Below are 20,112 nucleotides of genomic sequence, written 5' to 3'. Positions count from 1 at the left end.
CTTCAAATGGCGTGTGCTCAGTCAAATTTCTTCTGAATCACTTCAAATTTTTATTGGATGCTATTTACCATAATTGAAATCGATTAAGCATAGGGGAGCCAAAATGTCAAAATTTGCATCACTCTAATAATACACACTTATAAATGGTCAACTGGCAAAGAAAGCAGTAAGTAATAGAGCTCTAAGGGGATGAGCAAGCACGGTTTTGAAAAGGATGTAATGACAGAAAAGAAAAGAAGAAAGAAAAACAAAAACAAATCGGAGTTCACATAACCTGTTACTAACATGAAATATTTTGAAATTACAAATGTAATTTGTCAATTTTCTTCGCTTGTCTGCTAATAAGATGTATTGCTCTAACGATCAACCAAATCAATCTCAATCTTATCGAGTTATTGTTTATGTCGTTAATCAACCATCCGTTCATGTTTGACAGTTACAGTCAGGTCTCCTATTAGACACATGGTTGGGAGGCGTTACAGGAATCCGCGTTATAGGAGACTCAGGGCTTAAGGGATTTCATCAGTTTAGGGGTGTTGTTAAATATCTCGTATGTGTTAAGAGATAGCACAGTGCCTGGTGGGGTTTCAGAACTGAATACGATCTACCTTTAAGAGTTCAGGATCATCTTTTTAGTTGAGAACTTGGCTGATAGGGGCGCTTTTTCTGACTTACACTATATGAACAATGAGGGATAGGAATGCAAAATTTGTAACATATGATAGAAGGTTGGTATCTTGGGGAGAGTTGTTCAGTAGCTCAAGGGCTGACATGCGGTGGTCATTTTGATACGGAATTACGGCACCAGGAAGCGCAAGTGAGCATCGATTTTTGTGTTTTGCGGATAACTCAGTCGCCTAACCAATTAGAAAGATGGCGTGTTCGGCAAAGTTGTTCAGTATCACAAGGGCTAACATTATTTGAGCCAAAAGTATCGAGATTTTGCAGTGGCAAGTACGGTGAGGCAGCGCTAGTGAGCATGAAACTTTTGTTTCATGAATAGCTCTATAGGTTGATCACTTGGAAAGATAGCGTCTTCGACAAAGTTGTTCAATAGCAGAAGGGCTGCAAAGGACATGGAGGTCTTTATTTCGTCTTTGATCAGGTTACTGAGCTATTCGCAAAACAAAAATTCGATACTCATTAGCGCCGCCTGGTGGCGTAATTCCGTATCAGAATTGCCACCGCATGTCAGCGCATGAGCTACTGAACAAATCTTCCAAAGACACCAACCTTCCAAAACACCAGGTTCTAGAGATATCATATGTTTACAATTTTTTCATTCCTAGCCCTCATAGTTCAATAGTGCAAAATAGAAAATAGAAAAAGTGCCTCTATCGGCCAAATTCTCAACTACATGGATGATTAGGGGCCCAGATAGCCGTAGCGGTAAACGCGCAGCTATTCAGCAAGACCAAGCTGAGGGTCGTGGGTTCGAATCCCACCGGTCGAGGATCTTTTCGGGTTGGAAATTTTCTCGACTTCCCAGGGCATAGAGTATCTTCGTACCTGCCACACGATAAACGCATGCAAAAATAGTCATTGGCACAGTAAGCTCTCAGTTAACAACTGTGGAAGTGCTCTAAGAACACTAAGCTGAGAAGCCGGCTCTGTCCTAGTGGGGACGTAATGCCAGAAAGAAGAAGAAGGATGATTCTCAACTCCTAAATCTACCCCGTACTTAGCACTGAAACTTCGCCGAAGAGAGTACTGTGCTATCTCTTAACACATACGAGATATTCAACAACACCCCATAAACTGAAGAAATCCCATAAGCCCTGGGTCTTCTATAACGCTCTAGTGTGTCTTGTAGGAGTGCGCGTTATAGGAATGCGTTTTATATGAGACCCGACTGTACATGTAACCATCATCTGGTATTTGCTTGACGAAGTAGTTTTTTATAAGACTATAATGTATATTATGTTTTTATATAAGACTATAATGTATTTTATAATTATTATTTCGATCGCTGATTGTTTTGAATGTTATTTTCTTTGTCTTCGACATGGCTTTGCTTTTCTACCTCATTCATAGATTGCTTAAATGTATGTACCCATAGATAAAGACTACTAACGCTGTTTAAAATAATAAAAAGACCATAAATACCACATCAAATAAAGAAATTGTTGACCTTTTTAAGGCGGATATAGAACTTACCATATAGGTTGCCAATTTGCTTTCTGACGGGACTCCATTAGGCGGAGAGAAGAATATTGGATCCATAGCCCGGTGGCCTAGAAGGAGAGAAAAATTGGAACATTACTAAATATCGATTGATTTTCAGCTCATAACTCATAACAACAATATTCTATTAATTATTTATAAACCCATAGTTTTGGGCTATGAGAGGGTCACCCATGGGTTTCACCAAGAGTATCAAGAGTATGTCACAGTTTCTACTTCCGCCAGATATCAAATTCTCGTCGCGCATTTTCTCCAGGTAGGTACATTGAACGGACTGCTATACGAAAAATCGGCCAAAAGTGTGTAGGCGCAACAAGGAATAGCGATTCCTAGAAAGTGCGCTATCCTGTGCCTTCTCCCACACACTTTGGTTGAACGGGGAAGAACTGTTTGCCATTTATCGGCTCCGCCACGTAAATATGCTCAAAGTGATGTTTTATCCAGTTTTGATGCCCAACTGTGTGCTTTCAAGAAACACCCACGCGAGGCAACCTTTTTCCTACAGCAGAATCAAGTTTCTTCATTGGATAGGCTTTCTTTCTGGATTGAAAGTTGTGACGAAATATTCCGCAGATGATACGCGTCAGAAGCAGCTTTTTAGTTAACCTTAGGAACAACTACGTTTCCTCTAATGTAACAGCTTCCAGTTCGTGAAATCGAATTACAATTCCCGCTCCCCGATGGATGTTCGAATTGAAATTCGAATCCATCGCTGAAATGTTACCCACCATTCGGATGGATTCATTCAGCTTTCCTATATCTGCTTGTGAAGCGCATGTCCACATTTCCTGTGGAGTTATTATGTTCCCAAAAGGTTACTCATTCCAAACGATACAGCGAGTGCAAAAACATCCAACAAAACTCAATCGAGAAGAAAGTATTTCAGACAAAATAGGAAAGGGAAAAGACTAGACATCAGCGAAACAAAAAAAACTGACGAGCGAATTATTCACACACCATTTCCATTACAGCATCGTGAAGCTCGGCGCCGGAGTTGGACGCGTAAAGGTCGGTCAGTCGGCGCACTAAGGGGAATTTGGCGAATCTTGCTGGCCAAAAGTCATTATTAAAATTCGCTCATCTCGCATGATTAATCAAAATACCGTGAAACGTGTTCCGCTACTAGTTGCACATAAAACATACGGAAAACTTCTCGAAATACTTCTGGCCAGCTAGATTTTTAAAACACCTTTAGTGCGACGCGTCAAACCTCGAAACCAAATTTGCAAACTTTAGTTGCGAACAATGAGAGCGTTTGGTTCCTAAAGTGTGCTTTGACGACTCACTTTGGAAGCACTGGGTAACTGTAGTCTTATTTCTGACGATGACGACGATGACGATGATGATGATGACAAAAATGGATGATGTGTCCGTCAAAACTGGCTGCATGTCTGTCTGTCTTTCCGTAGGATGGAGTTGTCTGCAGTGAAGTGCTTCGGAGGTCTGGACGGGCCTTCACTTTTTTTGGGGGCCAAGAGCTTTCGAGAAGTTCACGTGCTGTCTGCGGTGTTTGGCTACAACGCATTATTGGAGAATCGGCGGTAGAGCTGGCTTAAAGCGAGTTGGAATTCATAATTCGAACAGATGGAAAGAGAGATAAACTGATAATGCCGGCTGGGGCTAAGGCTATTTCAAATGCAAACGATTCCCAAAGTGGTTGTTTGTCTGAGCAGCTGTTTGCCGTAAAGAAGCAAAGGGAGAAAGAAGATACGAGGCATTTTTTATTGCATGCGATAAGATTTCGATGACGTCAGACTAGAGTTTTCATCAATAAGACACGTGAAATGCTAAAATTTTTAATCCATTCAATTCAACTTCGGAAAATAAATGTGGCTCATACCTCATCTCATGGGTGGATTAGGAATATAATGAACAAGCCCCTATAATCCTGAGAATACAAAATAACATCGAAATTGTATACATTGTATTAGATCTGTATTGAGTATCAGCATTGATGACCGTACAATTCGTATTTCCTACTCCGTGAGTGCCCAGAACAGTTGCACAGAGATTCAATAAATGTGGCTTGTAATATAGCTTACTATTCTCAATATGCACAAATCAAGAGCTCAATATTTAAATGTCAATAACGGCGTCGACCACGTCCTTACAGTCATCGGGGAAGGGAAGGAATGTAGAGTAAGGTGGGGCAAAAGTTCGACCTTAGTGGTATAATCAAAGTTTCCAGGAAAACAATAGCAGTAAAAACAAAACATATACCATACAGTGAACCTTCAACATATTGACTATAATTTTGCTGAGCAAACTTGTATCAAAATATTTACCCATTTTTAGTTATAACAGTTTCAAATTTGATTGTCTTATTCGAACTTTTGCCCCACCGGTGGGGCAAGAGTTCGAATCTAATGTGGGGCAAAAGTTCGCTAGCTAAAACACAAAATATCGATCCTTTTATGACAGGCATACATTACACCAGCTGTAAACTTAAGTTTGCCGAAAAATACACACTAAATTTTCATCAAAAAATAGCTCAAAACAGGGTTAATTGTAATTTACTCACAAATAGCAGTTTTTCGCAAAACTAAGTGGAAATGTAAAATTTTTGTGACAGTTTTCACACGATCAGACAAATTTAACTAAATTTGAAGATAATATGTGGATTTTAGGCAATTTGCAAATTTTTCCGTGATTTTATACATGGGTCGAACTTTTTCCCCGCTGATTCGAACTTTTGCCCCACTATGGGTCAAAAATTGTTTTCAAGCATTTATACAAAATCTAAAACACTTCAACGCAACCTTATGATAGGTCTAGATACGCCCTTACATAAAAATTGAAAAAGATTTTATCTTCAATTGGTTCCATGCAAAGAAAGTTTGACCAAAAATTACAATATTCACGTCGAAAAACAACAAACAGCCATAACTTTTCCAAATCTCAATTGATTTTTATGTTATTTGGAGTAAAAGTCTCTTACTTCAATAGCATTCGAACCACAATGATGATTATAAGATTTGTTTTGAATTGAGCTAGAAATCTTAAAAAGAAACTCTTACCCCACTCGAACTTTTGCCCCACTTTACTCTAAGGTTACTAGAGCGAGTAACAAGGGATTTTCGCAGTTGAATATTGCATTGAAATTGGGTTAGTGAGATATCGTAAAGATGAGTCACCTATGGTAGGTGATGCGATCCATGATATATTGTAACGATTTTGTAAGTGGTTAGCAAATAACAGGCAGATTTGTGGTTTTCAAGCACAATGGGAAATCTTTGAAATCCACAAATTCTGCCTGTTAGTTGCTATCCACTAATATAACTCTTAAAATATATGCCTGACAAAGTTTTCAATCGTTTCGTGATCATCATTGGTGTTCATGTGATAATTTCGTACATCGCTGATGTTTTTACTGATTCCGCGAAAAATCTACTGCCATTTTTCCAAAGTTCATCATAGTTCTTTCAGATGGTGGCTGCTTGGGCACGTCAGGAATCAATCATCAATATTAACCTCCTTTTCCCGAGCAGCCTAGATAGCCGCGTAGTGTCGGTAGCGGTTGTTTCAACTGGCTAAGAATTAACACTACGGACTGCCTGTTCCGGTGGTAAAAGTCCACCTCACAGGTGATTCCTAATTTATGGTGTAATGCGTACCGTGCCGCTAACGGAGCCTGTGGAGTATTGTGCCCTTCCTGTGCTACCCGGAGCAATGGCGCAGGTGTTTCTCCGAGATAATCGGCTGCTCATCTTCAGTCTCTAACCTGAGGCTAAATAAGGGTGGGATTATGAATATGTTGCTATTTAATTTAAATTATCACCTATATGGTTTCACATTATGCGTTTTACACAGTGTATTCTGTGCTTTTTTGCATTTGGCAAAATTCAACAGATACCGATCTGATTTTTTCGCTGCTGGTCTTTTTCGTGCTGCGATTGCAAAAAGTCAATCCTGCATAGTTTATTTATTTAACACCGTCTTCAGCTTTGCTGTACAGACTGAATACCCCTTATCTTACTAATAAATTTGTCTCACAATATTCTTAAAACGATTTCTATCAATAGTAAAATCAAAAATATCTACATCATTTAAAAGATTAAAACATTTTTCGAGTGGATGATTTTGGCCGAAAACAGTACGGTGTCGACTTATCCTGATTAAAGAACGTTGACGTAAAAGACGCGCTGGGACAAAGAAATTCGCCTGTTGCAGAAGCTCTGGGCAGTCGATCCGGCTACTTATTACGTCATATGCGAACATCCTTTGAAGGTAAACTCTTCGATGGCGTAGTGACTCCAGCCCTATTAGTTGGCGCCGACTATCATACGCAGGCAGCACGATCGGGTTTGACCACGGTAATCTCCTCAGGGCATATCGGACGAAGCATCGTTGCACTCTTTCTATACGAGCGATTTGAGTTTCGTGGTAAGGAGCCCATACTTGAACAGCATATTCCAGGATGCTTCTTACGAGCGAGCAGTAAGCGGATTTTAAAGCATATGGATCACGGAATTCGGATGCGTTTCGTCGAATGAATCCTAGTACAGCAAAGGCCTTGGCAGTGGTCGCAGCAACGTGCTCGTTGAAATTCAACTTTTCGTCCATAACAACTCCAGATCTTTAATAGATTTTACGCGGTCCAACAACGTTCCATTCGCGCTATAGTCGAATCTCATTTGCGCCCGCGATTTGGTGAAACTAATCACTTTACACTTTATCGCATTCATCTCCATACCGTTCAATACACACCAACTAGATACGGTGTCGATGTCTTGCTGTAGCGCGGCACAATCGATCGACGAGCTTATAATTCGATATATTTTCAAATCATCCGCATACATGAGACGATGTGAATTGATTCGATCGATTAAGTCATTGACGAAAATTATAAATATCAAGGGTCCCAGGTGGCTACCTTGTGGGACACCCGAAGGAGTTGGAAAACGCGTAGACTCAACAGACTTTAAATTAACATAAGCGGTTCTATCACGCAGGTACGATCTCAACCAGTTAATGAACCAATCAGGAAAACCTAGTCTATCGAGCTTTCTTAGGGTTAAGTCGTGCGGTACCTTGTCGAACGCTTTAGAAAAGTCCACGTAAATACTATCCACTTGGAAGCGTTTTTCCATACTGAAGTTCAGCGAACTAACATACGCCATCAAGTTGGTAGTAGTAGAGCGATTCTTCATGAAGCCATGCTGATACTGTGAAATTAGGGGCTTGGCAGCCGAATACATTCTGTCGTGAATCAAGCGTTCGAAAGTCTTCGCTAAGCAGCAGAGGATCGAAATCGGTCGATAGTTCTCAATCTTGTGAAGGTTTCCAGCTTTATGTATCGGTGTAATTGCAGATAACTTCCATGCGTCTGGGAAAATTGCTTCAGTCAAGGATAAGTTGAATAACCGACAAACAGGTATTGCGAGTACCTCAAACGTTTGATAAAAACAGGAGGAAGTTTATCTGATCCTGGGCCTTTCGATGAGTCGATGGCGTTCAGGGCTTCGGTGACATCTGCTATTGAAAACGTCGGACACGGAAAATGAATATCGAAAGATGGTAACAAATCCAACGCATCCGCAGATATCAAAGGAGACGAGGGATTGTACACTGATTTAAAAAAATCAGCAAAAAGTTCGACTGATTCCGTAGGGCTGTGACTTGTTATGCCACCAAAAGACATTTCCGATGGGAGTGATTGTGCCCCTTTCCTTTCTTTGAAGAAACGCCAAAACACGGAAGGATCCGCCTTAACCTCATCTTCGATGCGGAAAATGTACTCACGGAAGGATGAAGAGACGCACTCGTTGTATTCAGCCTCGAGTCTACGTAGCAGGGATCTGTTTTCTTCGGAACGGTGTTGCAGGAAACGGCGACGCACTTTGCGGAGGACATTTCGCCGACGACGAAGATCAGCGTTCCACCACGGTAAACTATTCGGGCGGCGAGGAGAAGATCGGCGAAGAGGAGTGTGTCTGCGTATTACCCCGAAAACCACGTTGTAGAAATTGGCAACCGCTGCGTTAACATCGGTCTCCTGGAATAGTTCTTCCCATCTAAACAAGCTCAGCTCCTCGATTACAGCATTGTAATTGCAACGGTTAAAGTTGAAATCGTGCTGGGCCGACACTGCATGCGAAGCCTCCAATTCACTTGTGAATAAACGTAAAACGAACGGTTTGTGGTGGCGGTCAGGAGGTAAAATCGAGAATGGCACTTCGAACAATTCAACTTCGCTACTGTTGCTGACGAAGGCCAAGTCAAGTAGTCTATCGTTTGAGTTACGTACGTCACAAATCTGCAATAAACCACTGGCAATCATGTTCTCTGTGAACACTAGTTCTTGCTCCGAAGACGCGTTCGTCGGTAGGTGTGAATCCAAATCGTCGTCATATGCCCAGTGCAGATGAGGCAGGTTGTAGTCACCGATTATCAGCACAGGATCACCGTCGGAAGTCTTTTGCATTATTTGTTGCACACTGTCAGCATGAGCGGCATACTTGTCGGGATCGCTGTTCGGCCTGAGGTATATCCCACAGACATAAACAGACTTTGACTGGAGGCGGAGTTTTACCACAATTTGCTCGAGTGAGTTACATCTTTCGAGTCGAACAGGGAGACTTGAGATAGCCTTCTTAACAGCGATTAGCACTCCCCCACCTCTGCTGAAGTGACAAGATGCACTGCTACGGTCGCAACGGAAAATGTTATAATCGGAGGATAGTTCGGAGTTGCTCACATCGCTCCGAAGCCACGTTTCAGTCAGAACGATAACATCATATTCACAGGAGGCAGTAGCCAAGAAAAAGTCGTTGGTTTTGCTTCGCATTCCACCGACATTCTGGTAGTAGACAGTCAACGGCGTATTTGACGAACGAGGAGTATACCGATCGGCTATCGGAGACGGCGCAGTGGTAGGAGTTGAATGAGATACAGTGATGGTGGCGTTTGGTGAATGATTGATAACGTTGTGATCAACTGTGGGAGAACCACCTTCGATACGGGAAACCACTGCAGAGTTTATCGCTGGAAGTGACTCTGACCGGATGCTCTCGGTGTTTCGGTTAAATCTGATTGATTGGGCGTTGGTTCTGTCGGCCTCCAAAAAAACTGCTTCTTACTACCCTTGTTTTCAAACTCGCGGAAGCGAATTCCACGGGGCCATGTTTCTGTCGACAGCGCAGTAGGTTTAAGATCCGCCGGCATTCCGATTTTATACGACACGAAAGTCAGCGATTTGATGTCTCTACCAGGCGCGACAAGTTTAACCACCCGCAAATTGGTTGATTTCAGCTTCGACTCTGCTAATTCGGTCACCTTGCTATCTGGAACTTCTGGAAGAATTCCAGATAGATACAACCAGAACATGTTGGAATCTTCTGTTGGAGCCTCTGGAACAACCAGGTTTGTATCCGCAGCATTAGTGCCAATACAACACATGCTCTTTGCTGGTCGACTAGCGGGATTGTCGTCGTCATCATCGTTCTCACGTGGTCGTTTCGATTTTGATGATGCAACGAGCGGTGTTCGATAATGAGATGCTGGCGTACGTGGAACGGAATTGATGAGAGTCTTGAAATTGGAACGGATTTCATGTTTGATATCCGCCAGAATACTGTCACGAATCTCAGCCTTCATGGAATCGATCACAGATTCACTAGCCTTGTTAACCGAAACCAGAGAGTTGGAAAAACGCGCTTTGGATAGCAAATTTCTGCAACACGTGCACATCCATACCAGATGCATGTTTGCCTTAATAGAAGCATACATTGCGTCAGAAATTGCGGAGCATTTTAGGCATACGATCGAAGAACAGAAACCGCCACATGTCACAGTTTCACCGCTGATTTCGTTCGCACATTTTTCGCAGATTTGAGCCATTTCAGTGGAACAAGCAACACTGGATAAGTTCCCGCTAGTGTCAGGTAAATGGCCGATCCAATACGATCGATGAGATGGCTAGATGATGATCCAGAAGAAACGCAGTGAGATGATGAATGTAACTCACGTCTCACTTGCTCGTATCAGCTGATTCCGTTGCGTGAGCGATTTAAGTGGACGTATGTATGTCAACAACTAACACTACGGCGAAATGACTCGACTTACGTTGGGTGGATCCTGGGTACGAATGGATGCGGAACAGGCCAATACGGTTATGCGAAGGGCTTTCGGATGTGTCAAAGTAATAAGACGGGACAGCTAACGGGGATATATTATCCAGCAGTCTTGATAAGCGTAGTACAGTCCGAGTTATTAAATTCCGTGCAGAATCGGAGATAGCGCCAGTGTGGTGGTGTTAATACACGGTGCTTGGCTGCGAGTGCTTGAATGAGGCTTACTTGTGTTGGATGAATACAGTGGAAGCAGGAGGAGAGCGGCGAGGTGGGAAAAATGCAGCGGGTGGCAATGGCGGTGCGGGCAAAACATCCACTCTCTAGCCGGCTCGGATTTTATTATTTCAAAATCACTATCCTACCTGTCCAAGATTGAGGGTGGTTTCGAATGCGGGCGAGTAATTGATGGGTCAGGAGCCAGAAAGATGATCGGCGATGATTTGTTGAGATGTACGACGGCAGTAATCGAAAAATTGATGGAGCGACACAAAAACAACACAAGTTGCAAGAACAGTGGTGCCAGAATTTATAGTGTTGGCGCGCAGGGATTCGCTGGCTATCCTAGATGATAGCTACCATTGTTTAGTGCGTGAGAATGACAGATTGTAAGGAAATTGTTGTAGAAGCTAGAGTGAATTTCAGAAGTAAATAAATTAAATCCAGGTTTGAAACCAAATAAAAGGGCGTAAAGAAGCACTGATAATTGTGCGTAAAAAACTGTTGAAATGATTATAAATTAATGAATAAATATATTTGCAGTTCAAGCCGATCATCAAAAGTCGACGTGTTTTGATCTGCTTTGAAAAACGGTGCATTGCTTGTGGTTGAACCGAAGCAACACTAGTTTGGGTAGTAGCTACGGTTAGGTTAGCTAAGATCAATCTTCAGCATAAAAGAATAGCAACGATCAATCTTTGCAGACTCATGCAAAATGGTACAGCCCAAGTGCCGCTAGTTCAAGAACCCTACTTTCGTAGAGGGAACTTCTATCTAGGTAACCTTGTGGACCCAGTTTTTGCTACTTTCAGCAAACTTGAAATGACAAACTCACGCTCCATGCCCCGCGCACGCGTGCTCTTTAATAAAGCAGTCGTTGCTACACTAATTTCTGAGTCAACTACCAGAGATGTATGTGCTGTCACAATCGATGTTTCTGTTGGTGACCTCAACAGGAAATACGTCTATTGTTCGGTATATTTACCACATGATGAACCATCCCCAACGGATGACTTCAAACGAGTTGTCGTACACTGCGTAACAAAAGGCCTTCCGCTGATTGTGGGCAGTGATGCCAATGCTCATCACATCGTCTGGGGCAGCTCAGATATCAATTACAGAGGCTCCAGTCTGATGGAATAATTAAGTAGTACACATCTTGGATTACTTAACATAGACAATCGCCCAACCTTCATGGTATCTAATAGAGAAGAAGTGTTAGAGATTATGCTCTGCTCGAATAGAATCAGTCACGAGTTGACGAATTTGCATGTATCAAATGAGGAATCATTATCTGATCATCGCTACATCTTCTTTGAACATTCAAACGTAACTGCGCAGACTTTGCGTTTCAGGAATCCTCGGTCAACAAACTGGGAACTCAGCACTGAATTGGTTGTGACCGAATTTCATGGATATTCTCCGTCCATTGAAAATCCAAGTGATCTGGATGATGCCGTTGATACTACAACATCCTACATTATGGAAGCTTTTGAAGAAGCATGTCTTCTGCGGTCTGTTAAGACTACAAGAGGGACCCCATGGTGGAATTCCGATCTGACTAGACTCAGGAAACAGTGTAGAAGGGTTCCAACTCCAAGACGCTGGATCAGAGTCGTTCAAGTCGGCTCGCAAGGCTTACAAGAAGGCTCTTCGTTCTGCTGAACGATCCGTCTGGAAAAACAAATGTCCCAGTTTAAGTGAAGTCAGTCGGCTGAACAAAATCCTTGCAAAATCTAAGGATTTCCAAGTGAACGAAATTCGCTTACCTAATGGTGACTTTACTTCTTTCTATGAAGAAGTTTTAGAATGTTTATTCAATACACACTTCCCCGGATGTGTGGACATAGCATCTACGGATGAACCAAATATCTTTTCATGTAGTTACGAGTCTCTGGCCTCGGCTCAAAGTATCGTAACTACTGAATCGATTCAATGGGCACTTAATAGTTTTGCTCCTTTCAAATCTCCAGAAGCTTATGGGATTTATCCTGTTCTGCTCCAAAAGCGATTTGAGCATATCAAACATGTTTTGAAAAAGCTACTTGTAAGCAGTTTTGCTACCGGGTACATTCCCAGATCCTGGCGTGATATTACTGATATTCTTTTAGACCAATCAGTCTGAACTCTTTTCTTCTGAAATGTTTAGAACGCATTATCGATCATCACATCCGTGATGTTTATTTGGCAAACATGCCTCCTCATGTGAGTCAACATGCTTACCAATCTGGAAAGTTCACTGTGACTCTTTTACACAAAGTTGTATACGACATCGAGAAAGCATTCGCTCAGAAGCAATCCTGCTTGGGTGTTTTCTTGTATATTGAGGGTCCTATGATAACGTGTATTTCGATGCCATATTGGAAGCCGCACGAAACCATGGGCTACCAACAATGATTACCAATTAGATTCATCAAATGCTCAAAAACCGACATCTCTTCTCGACATTGCGTCGGGCAGCGATTCAAAAAATTGAGTGTTTGCGGATGCCCGCAAGGGGGAGTCTTGTCACAACTTTTGTGGAATCTCGTAGCAGATACGCTATTGAGGCAACTCAATAATAGCGGTTTTCTAACTCATGGATTTGCCGACGGCTATCTAGCTTTGATAGGATTGTACCCCGTTTGGCATAAAGTCATTTGGCATAAGGTCGTTTGGCATAATGATTGACTTAAAATAAATATCGGCATTTTATAAGTGTTCACCGAGATCAACCCCACCGAGCCCATAGCAAAACAAAATTGGGAGGTTTCAAACAAGCGTGGTGTTCGTTCAGAGATTTTCCAAGCTAAGAATTTCAAAAATTGTTGTGACTTTAGAGAGCATTACTAAATAAAACTCGTGACGGGTCTCTACATCTCAGAACATAGAGTATCTTTGAGTTTGTTGCGATATACATATTTGAAAACAATAAATTGGCAAAGAAACTTCGCAGTTATTCATCAAGGGAACGCCCATAGAATATTTCGCTGCAGATCAAGTTCTGTCTTTGTTTGGACGTAACACTCGAAGAAAGTTACTTGATAAAAGAATGGAATTTATTATATAGAAAGTTGTGTTTGGATGGGAATCTAAATCTTCCGAAAGAGGTGCACTTTGCGAAAAAGAACCACGTGATTATTGAGCTGAAATCGAATTCAGGTTAACTTCTGCGTCCATGAGTCCTCTCGTGGCATACCCCTACGCGCCCTCACTTGAGATTCAATTCTCACCGAAAAGACATCTGGCAACAATAGATAAAACAGCAAGATATAAAAATGGTTAACATTTAGCTTTACCAAATAATAATATTTAAAACAGTATAAATATAAAGAACAGACTATTTTTAAAAGAAGGCAAAATTTATAATTAAACCAATAGACGAATGGACGCCATACATTATTGCAGCATAATAAAACGAAAAGACATAAAAAAATAGCGATCAGAATCATCTAAGTGATTGTGCTACTTTTCCTCGAATGACTGGTTTCCCCGAAAAGTGGTGACGAGAAAGAACGATAAACAGTCAAAAGAAGGAGGTATTCAGTAATTCTCGGCTATGGACATGTTGGCAAAAATGCTGAGGATGGTGAAACTCGAAAGAACCGCCAATTAAATAAATAAGTATGCATATCAGATAGTCAGTTCGTTCACCACCCTGAAATGTACAAAGTTACGACAATTATGAGTGCCACAAACTTTTTGGGAAGTGAGCTATTTGGGGGAAACGGGATATTCGGGGAACTGGAATTCGAGAAACTGGCGTTTGGAGAAACGACATTCGGGGAAAAGTAACACAACCCATCCAAGTAACTGCAGTAATCGATTTCTCTTTTTGCCAATAACTTAGCCAGATCAACGTTATCGATTGCCGCCCTTTTGTCAGTTGGAAACAAAAAAAAATATCTAAAATATATAGCTCCAAAGAACAGCCTATGTATAAAAGAAGGTGAAATTTATTTAAATTTTAAATCAACAGTCTCGATACCTATAATTATGGATACATCATAGTTAGAAGAAAAAAAAAACATTCACCAACAATGTTTGAAAGATGGATAAATTTGTGCTAAATATTTCAAAATCTTCAGTGCGAAAATTCATTACAATACCGAACCTCAAACAAAGAATTAATATTTAGAAGAAGGGTAATTTCTGAATAAATAATAAAATACTACAGTAGGGACCCGATTTTGTCAGCCTCTCGATGAATTTTAGGCTTACGAAAAAAAGGGAAGCTGACAAAATCGGGTCATATTTTTTTTTTGTTTTAGTTTTTCATATTTTGAGGTGTTATAATTTGCTCATGAACCGCGTTTACAACTTACATAGACTTTTAAGGGCGCGAGGGACATGGGCGTAGCCAGGTTTTTTGTTAATCAGGAGGGAGAAGAGTGGCCGTCACTATTTTATTCTCAAATTTAACGCCAAAACGATCTTCATACACTGCCTCTGCACCTTTTTTGCATGAATCATAAAACTATGCAGGATATCAACCGTACTTTTTTACAGTAAGCAAAGAAAGGTCCTAAACGCGTCTTGAGTAACGGGTCCATTTAACGTCATGGAGAATTACTTATTGCAAAAATTCTGTTGATTCGATTCTCAAAATTCTGGATATTCGATTCGTAGTGATCCTTTTGATCGACAATTTGCCAGCAAGACAACCGGAATCAACCTGAATCCTAGTTCTACATTCTCTTAGTACACCGAAATTCTTAAAAACAAAATTCATATAAAAATTCCTTTGAGTTTTTTTTTTCTAGAAATTCCTTCAAAATGGCATCAGTAAACGCCTCGAAGCTCTTCTTGGAATTCCTTTGAGTTTGATTCATAGAATGTTTCAACTGAAGATTTCTGTATAAATTTTCCAAAAAAATATTTCGAAATACATCCAGAAGTGTTTTGAAGATTTTATAGAATTATTTCAGTAATTTTACAAGCATTTCATCAACAATTCGACCTGGAATTGTTTTAAACGATTTCCTAGAGTATGAAAACTCAAAAGGAATATTTTTAGAATGTTTCTTCAGTTTCCGTTTTTTTTTTGTGTTCTAAGAGACATTCGATAAAGTCGTGAATAAATATCTGAAATTATTGATTTGCCTTATATGCTTGAAAAAGATCTTAGTGAAATTCCTGGTCGAATTATGGAAAAAAATCTGTAAGAATCCTTCAACAATCTAAGCAATTTTGCAAAAAAATAGAAGTGAAATATGAGAAATTGAAGGAATCTCTAAGTCAGTTTTGAGAGAAATTTTGAAATTATTTAACACTTCAGTCGTCGCGCTGTTGTATTTTGTACAACAGTGGTGAAGAAACCTCGCTTATCGTACACAGCATCAGCGTGGTGGTTCTGACAGCGGAAAACCACGCGACGACTGAAAGGTTAAAGATTTTTTGTGAGTCCTAAGCCAAACCATTAAGTTTCAACCAAATATAATTTAGATGGGATCCTTTCAAGAGCTTAGGGAGTTATTTAAAGCAGAATCCCAATAAAACATTAGGAGCAAATTTTAAAGAAATACTTAGAAATATTACTGAAGAGAAACCCGAAATAATGTCACAAGAAGTTGAAGTAATTGAAGTCATTCGTTAAAAAATAAAATTACTTTATGAAAATTTTGGGAGTAGTTTTCGGACGAGGGAACGCATGAAGAAATTTTATCTTTAACGAATACTTTGAAACATCTCTTTAATGTACCTAGTATGTTTCTGGAACAATTTATTAAAATATTACCTGTATATATTTTGAAAAAAAAAAAATTCATCAGAATTCTATAGAATATTTTCTGCATCGAAGATGCATCGAAGCCAAAGCTCGTATTTTCAAGAGCACAATCTAGAGAATCTGACAACCGTTTGTGCTGAAAAACTTTAAGGATTGGTCACCACTACCAAGTGACCAGTGAGTTAAATTTACAGCACAACAATAATGCACGATTTACTTATACTCGAGATCTCATGTATTACGTTTGTCAACTACTCGGCTGTGCATATCTCTATTGCGGGCTGGTGATAAAACCTTCAAACAATTTCTGGCATAATTGTTTAAAAAAAGCCTGATTGTTTGGTAGACTTGATAAGCTTTATAATCTATCATGACTTAATTATTGTATGAATACGAAGGCTGGAGACAATCACAGACAAATACAGAGGAAAGAGGTATTGCCATTGCCCCCGCTGGCTACGCTCATGCATACATGACATCGAACATCATCATCAGTATTAATGTACACCTGGTAAAACATGGTGAAGACAATATTTTTATGTATTTAAAATAGGCTGACAAAATCGGGTCAAAAAGCTGATAAAATCGGGTCATTACTGTATTGGCAACATCTTTCCTAATATGCTTAAAATCAGGGCCGGATTTACAAATCTGGGGGCCCGAGGATAATGGCCCTTTGCCAAAAAAAAAAAACGTTTTGACGCTTGAGCATAGAATAGAAATTTGCAATGTTTTTATAAGGTTTTCTTTACCAGAGTCAACCTATTTTATAATGTTAATAAGACCCCTATGAACAAATTGAAATTTAAGTTAATGTAGGTAATGTTTTTTTTTTTGTTTTAAAACATCTTAGTAGATTTTATATGTGTACAGTTTAAATTCAATGTTTTTGTCAATGTCAATGTCAACAACAAAATTTGTTTAACGATTCTCTTATTAAAGGTACATTCATGTTTCATATTCAAGCTGTTGAACAAACAGGTTTATTTAACATGTTTGAGTTGAAGAAATTTCTGTAGGGCTGGTAGCAGGTCTTTTTTCTAGAGACTTCCCAACAAAAATTTTCTCAGAATAAGAGTTGAACCAACCACTCTCAAACATATTTCAGCTGAATAAATTGTTATTCAGCTACTAATGTTTGTTGGGAAGGTCTCTATTTTAATGAAAGTCTCCAAATAGTCTCTTATTTTAATAGAAGATCTCTATTTTAATCAAAATGCTTTCTAGAGTTTTTTCCCTCATTAGGATTGCAGTGAATCCTGATGCAAAATTCTACGGGCTCCAAAAATATCGAGGACTTTAATACAGCTTTTCAGCAGGTTCTTAAGGAATTTCCTCTCACATGTCTCATAGAAAAACTCATAGTAGGATCCCTCTAGTTTTTTTTTCTTTCAGCGATTGCACTTTCTTCAAGAAAAACTTGAGCACTCAAATCTTCAGTTATTTCCTCAAGGATTACCCCGATGTTTTTTTTTTTTTCAAATAATATATTAGGAGTTTTTTCACAAATCCCTCAACCGAATTCTACTAAGGAATTTCATGGAAGAATCAACTGATAGAATCATGGAGAACTTAGGCATTCCTTGAAAAATATCGAAAAGAATCTTTGGAGAAATTCCTAGGTAATTTCTATTGTTATTCTTGTTAAAATCCATGTTATATTCTTGAGATATCCGAAACAAAATTCTTAGAGGAATTCCTCAGGGAATTATAACCTAATCTTTGGAATTATCTCTGAATCTTTGGGAAAATTCCTACATTCTCACGAAATTCCTAGAAAAAATCATGAAAAAACACATAGGGTGCAGACTCTGAGCTATTTGAGCACTTCCATGATTCACTTTGGCATGGGGGTTTTTCTCGGTCAAATTGTCTGAAACTTTGCAATACGAAGCACTTCAATACAATGCATATTGTGGCCAAATATGAGCTCAATAGCTTTCAAAAAACCCCACTGCCGAAGTGAATCAAAAGTGCCAAGAATAGGATCCGGCTCCTACAGTAATACGAGCAGTAACACTGTCGTAATGTCGTAATGAAACATAACAAAAATGGGAAATGACTGGTCTGATTCTCGTTTCTTCTGGTTCATTTTAGGTTGGTTCATTTTTACATTTTGTTTTTCTGTTTTCTGTTTCATCCATTTTCGGTCTCTTTTTGTTTCCTGTCTGGTCTCTTTTTAATCCATTTTTTCAACTTAGAGTTCTCTAATGTTTCTGCCAGGTCTGCAATGTCTCTAATGTTCGCTGCCAGGTCTGCAATGTGATCGATAGTGTAATTTTGTAAATATGTAGGTAAATAATTAAGTCTTATTGCTTGATCTGCATATATATATATATATATATATAAATTGCATTCGAACCAAGTCTTATACTTCTTTGAGCAAGCTTTCGTTGTAGTTGGAAAGTCATGTTAGAAAATCGTTGAAAATTTATGCAAGAGGATGGCATTCCACTTATTTTTTTCCAAATCGTTTTTGAATCTTCCTTGATCTTTTTGTTTCTTGTAAAGTCAAAAAAAAACCCAATCTGAATGTTTGGATATTTTGTTCTAGTAATTTTACATATGTATTAATGTTTATTTCCAAAAAAAATCGCCCATTAATACGGATTTATTGAAAAAAAAAAAGATTTTTTCAAATCAATTTTTAAATATTTGTGGGGGCCCCTAAAATGTGGAGGCCCGGGGGCCATGGCCTCCTCGCACCCCCACCCCCCCCCCCCCTCCCGTAAATGCGGCCCTGCTTAAGTTTATTCAAGAACATATGATTGTTGAATAAAGTGTCATTTTGTATCAGTTGGCTTCAAAACAAGCCTGATGTCTTCAGAAAGATTTAATGGAAACGTTAAAACGAATGTCATCTTGAGAAATTCTTGGTTTCAGACTTATTATGCCAAACGTCTATTATGCCAAACGGCCATTATGCCAAACGACCATTATACCCAATAACTTTATGCCAAATGAACATAATGCCAAACGACTTTATGCCAAACGACTTTATGCCAAATGGCTTTATGCCAAATGACCTACCACCTTTTTTGCTATGGGCTCGGTGGTTTTGATGTCAATAAAAGCTTAAAAAAATGTCGATATTTAAGTCAATCATTATGCCAAGCGGCCATTATGCCAAACAGCTTCATGCCAAACCGCTTTATGCCAAACGACATTATGCCAAACGGGGTACAATCATATAAACAGTATGTCTTATGGGGCAAGAGAAACACCGCAATTTTCTCGTATAAAATCAAATGAAGATTTATTTTTCTTGTTCAATATTGCATTATATCAATGATTTATACTAAATAAAATCAAAATAAACCATCTTAGACATTAAAAAAGGATTCTGAAAAGTTTTACTATTATTCCGACAATCAAATATGATAACAAATATATTAAATTTGTTAAATTACTGTTTAACTATAAAGTCAACTTTTTCCCTCAGTTAAAATCTTTACTTACTCTAGAATGTACCGTTTAGGCGGGGAAATAATAATATACAAGATTTGTTGCATTTCGCTCTGGTGGTCTTCTTGCCCCATACGAATGGCACTCTTGCCCCGTGCCTCGTTGAAAAACCTCATAAGAAGAGACATTTTCAAAAATCTCAAATCAACATGTATTTCTTATATTTTTTCAATTCTTCGATAGCATCATTTAGAACAAGAGGTGGACGTGCCTTTACACTGGAATAATATTTAAAAATTGTGCTTTTCAGCCATGATTTGAACCGATATATTTTAAGGTGTCGTTCTTGCCCCCAGCCCCCAGCACATTTACTCAACATAAAGCCGTATCAAGAAAGCTTTGAGAATGTTTACATTTCTACTGAATATTATTTGGATGTAGCTCAAAATTGTGACGTAAAACAATGTGAGTACAATCAACATATCTATTATCGTTTACGTCATCGCATTGGAATTTTTTTGAGACGCA

The 20,112-nt window shown here is 39.3% G+C and overlaps 1 protein-coding gene across 1 annotated transcript in view; it reads right to left on the bottom strand.

Moving 5' to 3' along the window:
- Positions 1 to 20,112, bottom strand: part of LOC5573766 (PAB-dependent poly(A)-specific ribonuclease subunit PAN3) — a 100,367-nt gene that overhangs the window by 30,320 nt on the left and 49,935 nt on the right. The window contains exon 2 of the mRNA XM_021841227.1: positions 2,158 to 2,234. Within this exon, the coding sequence (XP_021696919.1) occupies positions 2,158 to 2,223 (66 nt within the window). The 5' untranslated portion in view covers positions 2,224 to 2,234. The remainder of the gene's footprint in view (positions 1 to 2,157; positions 2,235 to 20,112) is intronic.

Source organism: Aedes aegypti, chromosome 2 (genome assembly GCF_002204515.2).
Source record: "Aedes aegypti strain LVP_AGWG chromosome 2, AaegL5.0 Primary Assembly, whole genome shotgun sequence".
Lineage (NCBI taxonomy): Eukaryota > Metazoa > Arthropoda > Insecta > Diptera > Culicidae > Aedes > Aedes aegypti.
This window is presented reverse-complemented; position numbering and strand designations above follow the sequence as displayed.